An 18058-nucleotide genomic window follows, 5' to 3' on the forward strand; every position below is an offset into this window, starting at 1 on the left:
GAATTCTCTAACACTAAACTAGAGAATTACAAATATAGGATATTTTTGTCTGAAAATAAAACAGAATTCATTCCCTGTAGTGTGTGAAATTCCTATTCATTTACTACAGAACTGATATGCAATACTTACAAAACTCATCTCAGCTAGTATTTTTGTATGTTCTGTCCCTTGCAATTTTTTTTATTTTAGTGTTTGGACTCCTCCCTCAGTTATTAAAAGGAAGGCACAAAAACTCTGTCCTCATCAGAAAAAGTTAACAACTTTGAAAGATATGTTTCAAAATATCAAGTCCATTTTGCTAAAATCAGATGATATTTATATAAATTTTAAGTTTTCACTTAAATCATGTTAATTTGGGGCCTGAAAGTTTTCATATAAATTCAACACATTTCACTTTTAATAGGTTTCCAGCCTAAGTGACTTTATCGCTCAGTGCAAGCAGAGCTTAGCTTAGAAGTTGTACAGAACAAAACTGGAGGGGCACAGTAATGTACCTCAGGCTAAGCTAAAATATTTCCAGAAGAGGGGCCGCTAGCTCTTTTACTATTCAAAACTTCCAATTAATACAGGATTTAAACAAGTATACATTGTTCTTTCATCTCAGCATTTACAAGGAAAACAAGGGTTTAGCTACCGCAAAATATTCTGTAACCATATGGCTGTAAAAGTTGATTCTAACCCCTCTATATGTGTTTCCTTTGTTTTTACGTTTTCTAGGACATTCTGAATCTGAAACATTTGACAATTATGGCCAGACTGCATTTGATCCAGCATAAACTGCACAAGTTACGGCTAGAGCACAAGAAGCTCAGCGCAGCCCTAGATCACGCACACCGGGAAAACAGAAACTGTGTTAACATCTCCATTCAGCTTTCTACACAGGGCTGAGAGGAACAGAGAGCCACAACGTGAAGCCTTCTGGCCATGGGAAATGGCTCACAGAAATCTGTCATGAGTCCTGCAGGACTGTGTAGAAGGGACTACCCTGTCCAGCAATGCCTCAGAAGCCATAAAAGAATTTTGCTTTACCCACTGAGAAATATGCATGGTTTATAGGCAGATAATCTAAACATAAATCTAGCCCTTGATGGTTTTCTTTCACATCTAGTCCTTTTGTGTCCATTAAGTTTCTAGAAGTGGGGTTTCATTCTTTTCATGATGAGGTAGCAGCAGTCAGGACAGAGCTAAAATTACCAGGCTTTGATTCTAGTCCTGGCTCTGTTTGCTGGCATTTTGTTCCTATTACTGAAGTATGTCGATTGTGCCTAAGAGCAGAGGGGCATTATAAAACAGAATTAGCAAAGATTTCACTCTTTCTGATTAGACATATAGTATTTTTAAAATTTCCAATACTTTATTAAGAAATAACCAGTAGTTTATTTCAGCTCACTTCATTAATTTTTATATTCAACTTTGCCACAATGCATTCCAGATGCTCAAGAACTAGTCAAATGATAGGAAAAATATTATAATTTTTCCCCGCCGGACAGTAATAATAGTCAAAAGAAATAGATCATAAAATAAAGATCCCAGGTAATCTGCACTGGTAACACAGAAAACCCTTGATGGCAGTGACATTAAGGTTTTCCAATAAGAAAATAAATTCCACTGAAAGAAATGCAAACAAAGAATGAACAATAAGCTCACATACAGTGCATTAATATTGAAGTACTTTGTTTTAACTAACTCGTATGATAAGATAACATTGTGTGACAGTTTCATTGAAAACTATGTTCTCTGGCTAGCACTGGACGCATAACAATCAACTGGCATGCCGCACTGAACAAGCAGGAGACGTGTGGCACCGCTGCAAGTAGATGATAAATGCAGATAACTACTAAGTAACACACTTGACGCAAATAGAAACAAGGCCATGTTCTGTCACAGGAAAAAGGTCTCTCAGCACGTTAATTTGATAGTTTCTGCTAATTGTGCTAGTGACAAAACCACAATTACAGCCATGAAAAAAATTTTCCATAGAAAGAGCTATGGATCATCAGAATATAACATCTTTCTGCATCCAGAAATACGCTCCTGATACATAGGTATGCTCAGAGGAAAGCTATACCACGCCTTTTGGAAATATGATATACACATCAGAAATTTTTTTTAAGAAGCAGGAAATTGATAAGTCTACAATTAATTTGACGAATTTGACATTTGTGATCGTTACCTTTTTGCAGTGAAAAGCTATAAATTTGATAGGTTTTCCTATATTTATATATATTCAAATAACTTTATCAGGAACTTGAGCTATATGAAGATGATCTCCCTTTCATTTTTAACGTGACGATACTAAAGATGGTCAAACCCCAAGTTTAGGGAACCCAAGTCAACACTATTGCATTCCATCACACTCAAAACGCTATCTGTAGTTCTGGTCAATCTCTCATACTTCAGGAAAAGACAAATTTTTGCCTTTGCTCCCTAAGCTCAGTTATGTTACAAGAAAAATATTTTCTGTCAGCTAGGCAGGAGCCTGAGAGATGCCCTGAAATGTAAAATTACTACAAACTTAATATGATATAACAAACGTGAGCAAGAATGATAACTGAGTCTCCTATCAATACCTCCTGGGGAACCAACAAATCAGACACTCAACAATTCATATCACAGACTTTAATTTCTAACCCTGGGGTTACCCTTTCCCAATGATTTTCAAGGTGTTCTTTAGTTTTTATTTTCTTGTGTTTAGCATAGTCAAATTCAACTTGATCAGTCTTACCACTTGCTTCTCCAGAAGCTAATATCAGCATTGAGATAAAGTGGGGCAAATATGGATCCCCCTAAAAGTAATTTGCATTTTATTTAAAAAAAAAGAAAAACAGAAAATATTTTTTAGTATTATATTCCCTAAATTTTTTTAAATATCTACCCACAGTTTTGAAAGATTATTTGACGCTGTCTGGTTAAAAGCTATGATCCCTTGGAAACAATATCATTTGCCTCCAAAAACTGCAAAGCTCAGTATGGATTTCCTAAATGGTGCACACATGCATCTCATGCATGCAAGATCACTGTTTGCTGCAGCTACAGATGTGGATTGTACCTTCTCCCTAGTTTATCTAAAGACTGGTGCAAAGAGTTTACAATCATTTCTTAGTTCCTCTGTCCTCCAAAACTGGCAGCAAATGAAGAATTTAAAAGCAGGATAGGAGGACAGATCTTGCAATCCACACCTACCAGAAGTCTTTAGAGATCACATAGTGTTGAATTAGCATCCAGTCTCTCTTTTTTGAAGGATGGCTCAATGCATCTCCTTCATAAGTAACTATCACTTTCATTCTGGTGAGAATTAAGCATCTCAGCTGTATTAGTCATACAGGATCTGAAATACTGCTCTCCCAATGTGCCACCTGAGAATTAAGTCCAAGATGTGTTTGATAAAACATTGTTCAACTTTGCCACTTTGCAGACTCCAGATACTGATAGTTATATCTTGCTGTTCAAAAGAAAGGACACCTAAGTATTACGGTAGTAGAAACAAGTGAACTGTGAGAACCCTATTTCTATACAAGATAGGTTGACCTTTATGTACATAAAAGCTTGGATACACAAAGAAACACGGAGAAGAAAAAAACTAGTATTTTCTTTTCTTTTCCTGGAGCTCCTGGAAAAAAAATAATGACTGTTGACTACCTGAGATGAAATGTTTAGACATCTGCAGGGTGAATTGGACATGATATCTGAATACCACAGAGACTTTTCAAGCTATTATACAGAGAAATCTCTATAAACTATTATACACTTGTCAGCCATAGTACCTGAAGCTTCTGGGTATCTCCAAAGCAAAATGAAAGTATTTTGAAAGAGTGGTATAGGGACACTTGCCTGTTCAATAAGAACACACAGGGAACCAAACCTATAAGAGGTTTTCTATTAAGTAGGCAATTATCAGGAGCATCAACAGTGGAGAAATGAAGACCAAAAATGACTGATGATAGCCTTAAACTAAGATGAAATGGACTTTATGAAGCCCATGAAAAAGACATCTGTTTGGCAAATTGGTGATCAAGGATCTCAGCACTAACAGTTTTCTCCACCTCTCTCACCTCGAAGATTATAGGTGAAGTAGTTTCTTCTTCTGCATCAAAATATCCTGTGTTTGTGGGCAGACGGTTTCTGTCCATGGTGCTCAGCCACCATCCAGGCATATGGATGTAAGATCTGCAGAGCTTATCTGCTCATACTAAGAGAAATGTACTTTTGCATTAACATCCAGAGGATTCGGTGGTCATTCAGACTGAATGCTGAATTCACATTTCTGTCAGTCTATCAGAGAGCTCTATATTAGCCCATGTGTGACTCAGAAGAATTTTCACAGTCATTAGAGTTCAAATTGTGCGTGCACAACAACATCACTTCCTTAGTCCTCTGCTGAAAAGTTGCATAAATATGAAAATTTGGCCTGCATTTACTTACTAACATGTTACATTTCATGACTGGCTTCCATCATTATTCTTTGTACAGGAGAGCCATAACAGAGTTCAGCTGGAGACTTTCTTCCACTTTCCACTTTCTTCCATTTATGAACTGCATGGATACTACTACATGCATTCTCTAGGAGATTCTTCTGCCTCTGTTTTCAAAACCGCTTATTCAATTTCATCTACACATACTATTTGTATGTCAAGTATATATTTACAAGACAGACCTACTCCTTAATAAAATTATTAGCTCCAGTTAGTCTGCTCAAAGTATATTTATGTCTACATTTATGGTCAGAACCTAAAAAAAAAAAAAAAAAAAAAAGGAAAGAAAAAAACAGGTAATCATCACCCTTGAGAAGACACAGCTGGGTTTCCTCCATGAAAAGCTTTAAACAAAATTTTTTTTTGGCATCATGCCTTCCAAAACACTGGGCACCAGTTCTGGAATGCATGAAGCCAGCAAAGTCCATTTTTTTTAATGGCAAGGTCTCCAGTCAGTGTTAAGGAATTAGTCGTTCAGCAATAAATCCAGCTCAAGATTAAATTAACTTTAATTAAAACATTACACAAAACACACCAGTCCTCAGTGAGTTATTATAGGTCCTGCAGAACGAAAGAAGAAGTTGGCAGGAATAACAATACTGATTTCATCAGATGCCAACTACATATTTTACTTTTAGAGAACACATGTCTCAAGGGCTCCCCAACCACTCCCCAAAAACCCCCAGCAAAACCTGTTTGAGCCACAGCGTTTCTTGCTCATGATAGGTCACAGAAAAGCCAGCAAATGTATAATGTTACATATAAATTCTATATAAAATATATATCCATGTGCTAGTTGACTACAAAAAAGTAATTTTTTTTAATCACTGAATGCTGCCATAGTCCCAAATCTGATTGACTTGGAAGTCCAAATTTTATATGCTTCCAAATAGAGATCTTTTGAGTGCAGTGCAATATAGCACATGGGCAGGTGTCTATTTCAGAAAATAATACTTACGAATCCAGACAAACATCAGGACCTTATCAAGATAAAGACTGAATCCGGAAATACAGTGACGGTATTTTTCTTTGAAAGAGAATCACTTACCATAATCTATAGATATAAATATCTCAGTTTAAAACTTTCCAGTTTTTTGAGCAGCAGAAGATATGGAAGGGGAACATAAACTTGTGAAGGACCCTCGTTTTGTACTGAGTTCTATCCCTGTTACGACAGCAAACATATAATTTAGCCCATTTATGAATGGAATTATGTGATAAGGAAATACACTTTTTTATCTCAATATTTTAATGGAATACTTTTAGAACTTCCAGTTTTAAGCCTGAACTTATTTATGCTACTTTATAAAAATTGTTCATGTTCTACAACTGTTCATGTGCTACAACTTAGATCGCATATGTAAGTCTGAAACAAAACCCACTAGCTGTGCTGGAGCCTCACTTCAGAAGTAGTTATGCAGAATCATTCACTCTAGTATCCTTTACTGCTGCTACACGTGCAAGTATTTTGTCATTATCACTAAAGAGAAATATGCCTCTACTGCTTGCTTTTAGTCTGTTATCTTTTGTGCAAAGCAGGATTGTAACTTGGATGTGACACCGCACCCACTATGATTCAGTCATAAAATATTATTCCAAACTTGACAGAATCATTAAAGTACTTGTTACTGGATCTGTGCTGTCATTTACCTATTCTTCCAGAGTTCAGAGATAAAGACTACCCATCTCAGCCCTTGATCTGAGTGAATTTAACTTTCTGTGGTGTATTACCATCTCAGTTCCATGCCCTTGCCCATTTCCCACATGGACAAAGTCATCATCCTTCAAGAAAACTGAGACAAAGTACTAAATTTGTATTGAGGCTACAGGACTATTATCTTCGATATTGATCAAATCCTTAATGCAGTAAGTACCATGTTTTTGCTTTGTTCTCTCTTTTCCTAAGGCTGAGGAAGCTTTTGATTTTTTTTTTTTTTAAAAAGGTCTTACTTAGTTGTGACTTTGGATGTTCATCTTATTAGTTGAAGAAACTTGTATTGTCTGCACCATAAACTTTCTATGCAGTCTTGTGTGAGTAATTTCTGTGTTTCAAGCAGAAGCACTTCTGTGTTTCTAATTTTGCTCCCCACACAGGGGAGTCAATACTTTGCTCTTACTAGACAGCATAAAGAGCTCCAAGATCCTCTAACGAAAAGTGGGACATGCAAGTATTACCATCACCTGGTGAATGTCAGAAGAGAAATTAAATCATATATATGTCTAAGCAGGAATCACTCTGATCATCAAGAGCTTGCAGAAGAGGATTATAATTATCAAAACCTCAAGCAAGATCTTGCAAGAAGCTTGGGAGGAAGGGTTTATGTTTAAGTTCTTATATTGGGAGACTACATCCAGAAAGAGTACGGCAATTTCAGGTGTTAATTCAGAACACTTAACATTAGATAATATCCTACTCAAAGTACTCTCATTTATACTTCAGAGGTATTTGTGTTCCCTAACTGTAAAGAGAACTGAGGAATCTAAATAAGTTATGTACACTAATGCACATATTCAAACAGATTAACTTTAGACATAAATTCTCTGGTGGTGAATTTAACTGCACAATAGAAGGTAAATTTGCACAGCCTTTCTCATACAAACTCAGATTTCCTTTTCTTGCAGTCCACGAGAGTCAGAGAAGTTTATAGGTTGAAGCGTTACCTACACGGTTTGTAGATGCTGTCTCTGTGGACAGTGAGCGTAGTTCTGCCCTCCATCGCAGCTCCCCTCCCCCCAAGAAAAACCCACTTATTCTAAATAATAATCCAAAATCAAATACTGAGATGAGTATATGATTTACCAGCCAACATTCATGGCTTAATTCAAATCCTGACAGAAGGCACAACAGTATTTGGTTGAAAAGATAAGATTGGATGAAGAAGGCTAGCAAAATAGATTAATGAGAAATTGATCTATACCTCGACAATAAATAAATGATGCCAGGGAAGACCAGCTACAAAAGGCCTTAGAAGTAAAGACAAGTAATTTGCTTAGAGCAATAAAGAGTTACCATAGACTGCTAAAATGAGTTGAGCAGCTGCACTCTGAAAAATAGAGAAAAAATAGGATGACAACTTTATGAGATTTAGTGACATGGAAAGATTACATCTTAATGCATCTTAATATTGCCATACAAAGAAAATTCAGAAAAATTTAAACATAGCTTGATAAAAGTCTGCATTTCTTCTAAGCAGATGTTGTTGTCCGGGTCACAAGACTGAGCCACAAACAGAATCCTGGTATTATTGTGGTAGCTCAGTGGACAAGCTACAGAAAGGAAACCCTTAAGACTTGCTTTTAATTGTGTTAAACATGAGCTGCTGATTACCCGCAATGCCACAGTACGCTGTGTAGGAAACATTACACCTGAATTTCAATGTCTACCACATCAGTGTCCACATCTGCACAAGTCTCCTATAACACTCAATGGAAATCTTGTCAATATAATCAATTAGCCTTGGCAAAGTAGACACCTACATTTTGTCAGATGACTCACATCATAAATTTCATTAACTGTATCAAACAGATCTCCACTGATTAGCAAAGAATGTGAGAGTGGGTTGCTGACATCTAGTTACCTACCCTGCAGAACCTTTATTTTATTAATTAACACAATTTCAGTTTGAAAATAAAAAAAACAGATTATGAACTCGTCAGTCATTTATAAGGACACTGTAGTTGAATTTGTGTGTATAGGTGAGGAATGAAACTGAAAGAAATATCTTCATATGGTGACTCTTAGTGGGGTATTTAATGAGTTATAAAGATAAGAGGAGAAAGGAAGAAAGTATAAGTTAGAGAAGCAAGTGAAGGACGCATTTATTTGTTGATTGTAGAGGACATTGCTCTAGTTTCTAAAAACCAGATTTTTGATAAATATTAAGTAGTGACTATCAAAACACAGAAGCTCAATTTTCTTAACTGTCTGTGAAAATATATAGCCAACTTCAAGAGAGCAGGTGACAAAGTTCCTTTTAGATTCTAAGGTTATTTTTCAGCCTTAGCTACATATAAGAGTAATGATTCTATGTTTGAAATATGAGGTGTTGAGATTTGTACTATTAAATGATAGTTTTGTGAGTTGAAACTAATGAAGCCTAGTTTCTCTTATTGATTTTGACTCAGGGCTGACTGTCTTTGCTGTCTGAGATTGTGTAAGCTCCAACTAAAGCTTTCCAGCAATCAGGGCATTTGTAAGGGCTTTCTTGCTATGTAGATTGTCTAATGCCTAACAAGCTAAGAGTTTCTATTACAAGCTTTTTAGAATTCATAGGGTTTGTTTCCACTGGCTATTTTCATATATAACTTTTAGAAGCATAATTATCTTTGATGCCTCTATTTCTCTGTCAAAATTTTGTGGAAATTAGCAAAAGGAATCTAAAAGTAGAGGACACACAAAGACAGTACAAATATTGTTTCCATATGCAAATAGGACAGACATGTTCAGCAGCAGCATTTTTAGCTATTATCCAAAGAAGAGGACAATGAAGAAACTATAAGAATACTTGGAGAAAGCACTGAGAACGACAGATTGGTTTCAGCAATGACCCCGAGTTGAGCCCTCTTTCATCACAAATGACATCACATATCACACTAGCCCCAAGCTTTTCCTCCTCATCTCCCTGCCCTCCTGTATCCCCTCTCCCCCACCCCAGTACTGGATCTTTATTTATACTGAATACTACTAATCTATGAATTCCCTCTGAATCATCAAATATGACTTGGGCATGTTCTAAACACGCTTCTGAACATCTGAAGGGCAGCTTCAAAAGATTCACGCTCTGTAGACATTATTATATAATTTCTTATGGATTCTTTTATATATTTTTTTTAATTGGATAATATTGTCATAGACTAAGCATAGGATAACACCTTAGGCACTAAGGCATAGGTGTTACCTTGAAGGCAAGGTAACTTTACCTTCTAAAGATCCATTTCTTCCACATTGCACGCAAAAGTAGAGACAATTAAATATTCAGGTAGCACACGCTTCTTGTACACCATTCCTAGACTCTGGCACCGCAGGGCATAGATTCTCATTCAAGTGTGCAGTGAGGGAAGAAGGTATTTAATCCTAAAGTAAGTGATGTATGAGCTCAAGCCATTCCATTTTCAAGAACCTAGCTTGGGTATCTTAGAGTTTGAAGGCATAAGTCATGTGAGAGATCAATAATTTGGACACTGAAAATCAGAAAATTAATGGTAGTAGCTCTTAAAAAATTAATTCAAATTAAAAGCTGACATTAAGAACAGCTATTCTGAACTAGCCCATACTTTTATAAAGGATACTTTTATATATGTCAGAGCCAACATTATCTGCGTACCCTGATTGCTCTTCTTTAGCTTAATCTGCTCTTCCCACCCACCCACCCCATAAAGCAGACTACAAAAACTGCTACTGTATCACAACTCTTCAGAAACAATTTTCAAAAATTCTAAGAGGAGCAATTAGTAGCATTATCTTTGTTGCATTGACTATGACACATGGTTCAAGTACAGCGAATTCCCTCTTTCCTTACTTCCCTTCCCTAACAAAGAAAGGCCAACTATATTGTCTAAAATTGTTTAGGAATGGGAACAACACTACACCAAATCAGAGCAGTTGTCCATCCTGAATAGTCTGAACTTGGGCAATATCAGATGAAATCGTGAAAAACGTAGCTGAGATGGAGGATCTTTGTTAGTTATTCTTGAGTGATTGCATTGTTCTCTACCCTGGAGAATGGGGCTTTTATCACTCAGAAAACTGATTAGCACACTAATACAACTGCAGATTTTTCCATATACCTCATCCTTCTTTGAAGGATGTTTACTTAAACATATTGCTGCAACACCAAATGACACTGTGCTCTACATGTCAGTTTTCAGTGGTTTATAATTGCTCCTTCCTTTGTTAGAATTTCTGCCTTTCATTTTATTGAAGGACTTCTTGCTTTATTTTGTGGGTGGAAGGAAAATAGTCACAGCAAGAACTCTCAAAATTTGATGTCTCTTACTCTTCATGCTATGTAACAAATTGGACTTATTATTTTCTTGCATAACACTCTCTGAAAACACTAAAATTTGATTCTGGAAACTGGAAGAATTATGACACTATGCAAAGAGCTAATGTGAGCAAGGTCTAAATAAATAGGTTCTATTCAGGTTAGAATATTACAAGCATGATAAAACATTTTGGTATCTAACTATCCTCCTTTTTCAACCTCTAAAATCATTCTAAAATATTGAGAAGTGAGGAGAGAGAAAGGAAAAGCAATCAGAAGGAGGAAAGGGTATTTGTTTTTAAGCAGCATAAAATAAAATTAAGATAAAATACCTTTTGGAATACATAAAAAAAATCTAAAAAAATCAAAAATAACATTTTTTAGCTTCAGTAGGTCTTCTTAAATTTATCTGGTACATTAAATTACTTCTGGGTACAAGATTCAAGCAAGAAAATCCTGGCTAAAACTGCCAGCAATGTAGAACTGCTGTTAACATTTTTGATGGATTTCAACATACTGTTATTAGCAGCATTTTAATTACAGTTGTTGTACATGCATATACCAATGAAATTAGATACTTCATAGTGTTACGGTATTAAGGTTCTTAAAGCTAAATCATGCCAACGCAGATGTTCCTAATTATTTTAAAAGCACAAATACTTACACAAACCGGTTGTTTCCAGCTCCAGCGTAATTCAATTAAAGGAACATTTATAATTTAACAACATGAATGATAGCTAAGCATAGCTAATATGAGAAATTGTAAAGAAATAATAAATAATATGTCTAGTAGTATAGTTAACATATAGAGTTTACATAAGGGAAGGAGTTAAAGTCCATCTGAGGCAGATAAGAAGCTGTGATTTGCCTGGGACAAGTATAAAATATTACCTGAAGAAGGTGACATTATCAAAGACTTATAAAAAATGGACAAAAATATTTATTTCCCAGAAGCAACCACTTTACAAGCCCAGACTACAGGGGCTTTTTGGCTCCTGCGGGTCATGGGAATTTATTTCTGGTTTTTTTTTTTCCCTTTTTTCTCAGGCTGCCAAATGGAGTCTAGCTCCACCCCTACTTTATATTGCTATTTGAAAAGAGATGAGATAGGTAAAGTAATACAACATGAACCCAACACAGAAGCTGGAATACACAAGGCCTGCATGCAGGCAGAACCCCTCTGCGCATAATGGCCCTGCCAGAAGCCTCCTCTATGCACAGAATGCTGGTAATTTTTACTGCTGCTCTCCAGGTTTCCACAGGTAACAGTATAATACCAAAGTTTGCTCCTAGAGCAGAAAAGGATTTCTTATAAAGCAATTATTTTGTAGGTGTATTTTGTTTTTCATATGACATAGGGAAGGATAGTCATTTAATTGATAATACGTTGTATATAACCATACACCAGATTATCTTCTATAATCTGTCTTTGAAAAAGCGTCCAAGGGACAGCACAGATATTAACGTTCCAGGTCACAGAAATCAGCTACTAACACAGTATATTTCTATCCATACTTACACATCCATTACATACACCTAAGAATTAAGACTACTAATATTTTTCTCCTACTTTCATTTAGATTAAATCTAGCAATAGATATATTGTCTTTGTTTTAATCCAAGCTTTTAGATATTATTAAACAAGAAAAAGAAAAGAAAAAAGGAAAAAAGAAAATCAGACAGCAATTCAACATGACCAGATTTTAAATATGAATCTCAGATGTGTTAACTGTACCTTGGGTCACCTGTTGAATGGCTAGCATCACCCCAGAAACTGTATCAGGAATCAAATTTTCCTTCCAATTGTAGATAAGCATCCATTTCAAAATGGGCAGCCTTCTTATACACCACAGTTTGATATCTTCAAAGCGAACAGCATGGATCTTCCTCCAGAATGCCCTTCTTCTTCTTTTTGTCCCTGTCATTATTCCCACTCTTCAAAGAAGTTCCTCTTTCAGAAGAAAGCACAAGCGTAGAATTACCCTGATCTGTGTCAGTCTCCAGTTATCTTCTTAGATTTTACAGTTCCAAGACTATAGAGGAAGGAAAAAAAAAAAAACACAGAAGCACTCAGATTTCTGCAGCTATTCTCTTCTACATTCAATAAAAACACTTGTTAAATGTTTCACTCATATAAACAGTTGTAAGAAATGCAAGAATTGTTTATAGTAAAGATAACATTTTCCGCTCTTTTTCTGCTCTTTTCAAAAAGTTGGTCTAGTCTCATGTTAGATTCTGATTCCTTCCAGTAACCTCCCATCTTATATTCACTGTAATGCTTGCGCTTTTGGCCTCAGTCCAGTGGCAAAAAGAGGTATTACTGGGTGTATGTTCGATATAGGCTGGGCTATGCTAATATGACCAGGAAGTGCCCAGCTAAGCAAGCATCTCCCTGCCAACCACACAAAAAACAGCGTTAGCTCTTTTATGAGGAAAGCATTGCACAGAACTTTTCTTGTGGTATTTAGAGGGCATTAAGACCTCAGTAACCCTAACAGTACCCTTAGTTTACTTCATTACTGTTTTGTCTTCTAAATGACAGTAAAATACTCATTTATACAGAAAAATCTGAACATCAGGTAGCAATAATTCCTGCTGAAAAACATATACAGTTTCTTTCTGTAGGCTGCAGTCTCAGGCTAAAGTTTAACAAGCTCCAAGCGCAGCAAAGAACAGCAAGCTATCGGCTCCCCGTGTGAAGTGCGAGCAATACTTGCAACCGCAATTCTTTTATTCCTTTCTACTCTTGGTAGTTTGTTCAGCAAAGGTACTCTCTGTGAAGACAGTTCAACAAGTAACTTTTGTCTTGCAATAAATTCATGCACCTTGTTTCAGGTGCTCAGATACAAAGTGATAAGAGCATGGAAGAAGATTAAAGGTCAAGATATTTAACAGCCTCATCCATTACAGAACAAGGACACCGTGGCATCCCTTTATGATTTTTTGGCTTTCTGGCAAAACAAGTTAAAACGTCCTGGATGAAGTGCTTCCCTAATCACTATGCTGCAATCTACAGTAGGCAATATAAATATGTCTTTTTAAAAAGTATTTCAATTTATATACATTCATTTTAATTTTATTATTTAGACTATTATGAACAAAACTGAAGCATCATCCATTCTTAAGTATATCATGATTTTGATATTCTGCTCAAATCAGCAGGTCTGAGTCATGCTATTATATAAAAAAAATCTTAATTCTCACTTAAAATAAAAACTTTTCTAGTCCTTGGAATTACACAAAAGGCTTAAAATTAAAATAGCAAAACAAAAATAATCAAACTTCATTATTTTTTAATCTCAGTCTCCTTATATTTTTAAAGCTAACTCAATTTTTTTTACTACTGGAATTGGTGACTGAAACAATGTCTCAATTTTAGAAAATGTTTAGTTTTGTGTTTAATGTTGTGTAGTTAAGCAATGCTTAGCATAATTTCATTAATCTCCACTATTACCAGAATATTTTCTTGAAAGGTATATTATATCTTTGTGATTGAAGTCCAATTGTGTGTCTAATTTTTCTTATTCAGAATTTTTCTAAACTGCCACAAATTGTATCAGTTCAGACTGCATAAGATATATTTTTTCTAACATGTAATATTCTAATTTGGTTAGCTGACGTTTTGTGATATGATAGCTTTCTTTCAATCACATTTCCAGTACATATTATTATCAAAATATTACTAATAATGCATTGTGGTTGCTGGACGTACTCTAAACTTAACCTTAAAATTCAGTTTATGCATTTTAAAAAGAACTAAAAAAAAAAAACAGAAAAAAGAAAACACAAAAGAATTTTTTTAGAAGTCAAACCTTTCATTCAAAAGCAGTAGGGAGAAAAGCACAAGGGGAAATGCTAGTAAGTGTCATTCAAATGGTGTCCACTATTGTGACACTTAGAAAAGGAAGAGGAAAGAGGAAAAAAAAATAGCAGAAAAAGATTGCTTAAGAAAGACCCTCACTTCTGCCAAAATTCCCCAGTAAGACTATTTCACGCATACCTACTCTTTGCCCTGCCCATCCTTTAAGCTTGCACACCTTTTAAAGAACAGAAGAGATGCACAAGGCTAATCTTACTTTGGCTCACCGTATTAAAGCCCTAGGGACTGACTCCTCTACTTTGCCCCTGAGGTTAGCTTTTGCATTTAGCCATGCTGAGGAATAACTACATTGTGTCTCCTAAAAGTGCAGTTCAAGGACTTATGAATCAAGGTCTTTATACCCACCAAGTGTTTCACAACACAGACCTTTCCCTAGTTTCAAGTGATCAAAAGCGGATAGGAATCCTTCTAGCTACAGCGAGAGTTACTCAGCTGACAAGGGCTGCATATTTTTGGGGAAACATTCAGTACATCTAACTGCAATAGTATTTACTGAATAAAAACAATCCAAAATACATTTATACATATAGATATGTATTTACAAAAATACAGATACTCATGTAAAAGAGACTAACCCTAATTAAAAAATATAATAATAATCACAATTCACTGGAATGAATATTCTGAAACAGTAAGCATTATGAAACTAAAGAACTATCACTAAGCAAATAGGAACATACTCCCTATCCTTCAAGCTTCTGGTATTAAAATGCTGAAACAGTTTGAGAAACTGTGACTGAGATTTTCCCACTTAGTACATGCACAGTACATGGATTTGGACAGTTTTCGTCAATTCCAGATAAGTATCTGAACTGTTAGGATTAGTCATATCAACAGACGTTTATCCAACACCAATAACAAGGGATGATTTTGTCTATGGGTGTGTGTGCATGCATGAGAGCAAACATCTTATGCTAATCCTCGCAAATAAGCACTGTTAGAAGCACACAAAACTCTGCGTGCAAAGTCTTCAGACTTGAATCTTACTTCAAAAATTTACTAAGAGGAGCAAAAGACAGATTGTATTATCATTAAATCTGGAGTTCATCAACATTGTCATTAGTCTTGAAAAACATCGTTCCTTGTAACTTTGAAACTAATACAGCACTTTTAGTTAGCAATTACACTAAGCCATATATCATTTACAACCTTTTGGATAAAGGAATCAAAATGTTTAAGTGAACCAGATGTACAGCTTCTTCTAATAGCAAATCCATACTACCCTATACAGTAGTGCAATATCTGAATCTTAAAAGAAATGTCAAAAAATACCTTTCTAAAACAAATCACTGTTCTAATTGAAACCCATACCATATATGCACATTTAAACATTTTCACATCAGATGTCTATCAGTAGCCTGTAAACCTATATAAACCCAAAACTATGCAGATCTGTCACACTTTAGGCTGTACTACAATGCATAAGAACCACTGGTATTGTCAGTATCCTTTCCTGAAGCAGCTGTATAAAACAGTTTTCTGGAACTCTAAAGAATAAACATAAATAACTTTCGTTTTTATGTGTTTAAGTCAGTGTATGTATACATAAATACACACTGTTGTAAGGTAAGATTGTACACAATTAGGTCTTTTGGTGATCTTATATAAGTAGAGCCTATTTTCAAATGAATAGTTTTTCTGGAAAATAAACAATAGTATGATTATAGTAGTGCAAATATGTACCAGACTATAAATGTAACTACCAGAAGTCACAATTTAGAATATAGATAGCACATAAAAGGAAAGATTATCGCATTATAAATCAATTCCGGTGGACTTTTCAAAATGGGTTTAAAATATACTCACTGAAAAAATGGGATAACCATGTTGGGGTCGGTTTGTATTTTCATGAGCTCCTCTAATTTTCATACATTTACTGGTGGATATGTGGAGTTAGGATGCTTGGTTCTCTGTTTCTGGCCTCAAAAGATAGAATTAGTCTAACATCTTACCCCCACCTAGAAAAATTTCAGACAGTCTCTGAGATAGAAGTCCTAATCCCCACTTTGTAAGAAAATAACTTTCACATGAAACTACAGGATTTTTGCATAAGAACTGCTTTTACTTTGAATACATATTTTTCCCCTATGTTTTAATTTTTACATAAACTGACAGGAAATTTCAAGAACTATGATTATTAAGGAAAAGAACGTGCTTCATTAGTCAAAAGCTAAATGCATCTTACTGGCTGCCTGGACACTGCTAAACTGAACACATATTGACTGAGCTCGCCTCACCATTTGCTCAGTGGTGGAAGAACTTTCAGTCCATCCTGGTCCTCAGTCTTGATCACCAATTTCTGTGAACTTAATACGGCTATCTTTCCGTCAAATTTGGATTAAAATGGCTAAAGGATTCAGAGGGCATGGGTGAAAGACTTAAGAAAAAAAATCAGGCAGAAACCTTGGCCACATAAACTTTGCTTCTATAGGAAATCTCACTAAAATTCTAAGAGAAAACACTTGAAAATGTCCAAGCGTGTTTAACAAAACGTAGCTGGTTTGAGAATGGAAGTCATAATTAAAATAAAGGATGATACGTACTGGTTCAAACAAACTAATCTGTGCATTTCACACATTGCAGAACATAGCACATCAGAATATTATACAAGCTATTGGAACGATAAAAGGATGCTGAAAAAGGAAACAAAACAAAAATAATGACAAAAGACACACCTTCAAAAAAGTATTGCCTGCATTTTGAGAATTAGGAAAAAAAAAGGTTATAAATCACATATATTACATAAAATATTGAACTAGTCCACAGAAGACACATCCTTTTAAGTATGCAAAGTGTTTGCTGCTGAAACTTAAGGAACTTCTTCCTCTGAAAATTTTGGTGCATCAAACCCAAACATAATTTACAGACTCCAAAGTTTCCCAATATACCTTTCAGTACTAGATGCAAATAATTAAATTAATGTTTAGTAATACTTTCCTTTAAAAATAACCCTGAACTGAAACATCAAATACTTACATGTGGACCTAAATCAAAAAAGATCAGATCCTAGCCCTTCAAACACCAGATTATGCTGAAAGTCCCATTCCCTCATTATACAGAACTTTTAGGAACCACTGTGGCTTGACCCTGATACCTCTTTTGCCATAGAGCAATCGGAACTATCAGACGATAAAGAGGGACATCCAGGTAACACAAAAGTCACATCCTGATTCAAATGCCTTTGGGTCAACTTGATCTGTAAACAGGGTTTTCGACAGGGTTAATTACGCTGTGCTGTATAGAACTGCCTGAAGCAACACTGACATCAAGTGGTTTTGCTTGGTATTTTTTTCGATCATTGCAGGATCCAAGAACACTGTTCTGATCTGATTGCCTCATCAGATAATGCTTTTTGAAGTGGATAATATTAACTATACAATTTAATAATAAGGTATGTTAAAAACTAAAGACTTACAACAGCAATAAAGGGCTTAGTCAGTACATTCCCAGTGTACTGGTCACAAATTCAAGACAACAGATCACCCGCCAGATCAGCAAGGTACTGAACCCTGCGTGCTGTTAGTACTTGGGTACAGCCTGCCCTCCGCTAATCTCCCAAAGAGGGAAACATAGGAGTTCTTTAAGAAGTATCACATTAATCTCAGTTCCCAGAACAAACGGTGATGAAACAAAAATGCAAGCACAGAGCAGGCAAAAGATCTGACAATGCAACCATTCTCTTAAGCTCTGCTAATAGCCTGTAACACATTACTTATATTCGT

At 35.5% G+C, this 18058-nt stretch overlaps 1 protein-coding gene across 3 annotated transcripts in view; it reads right to left on the reverse strand.

Annotated features, from left to right (window-relative positions):
- Positions 1–18058, reverse strand: part of SLC26A7 (solute carrier family 26 member 7) — a 103367-nt gene that overhangs the window by 62748 nt on the left and 22561 nt on the right. For all 3 annotated transcript variants that reach the window (XM_068933061.1, XM_009676031.2, XM_068933062.1), the window contains exon 2: positions 12192–12489. In XM_068933061.1, the coding sequence (XP_068789162.1) occupies positions 12192–12381 (190 nt within the window). In that variant the 5' untranslated portion in view covers positions 12382–12489. The remainder of the gene's footprint in view (positions 1–12191; positions 12490–18058) is intronic.

This window comes from Struthio camelus, chromosome 2 (genome assembly GCF_040807025.1).
Source record: "Struthio camelus isolate bStrCam1 chromosome 2, bStrCam1.hap1, whole genome shotgun sequence".
In the NCBI taxonomy this organism is placed as follows: domain Eukaryota; kingdom Metazoa; phylum Chordata; class Aves; order Struthioniformes; family Struthionidae; genus Struthio; species Struthio camelus.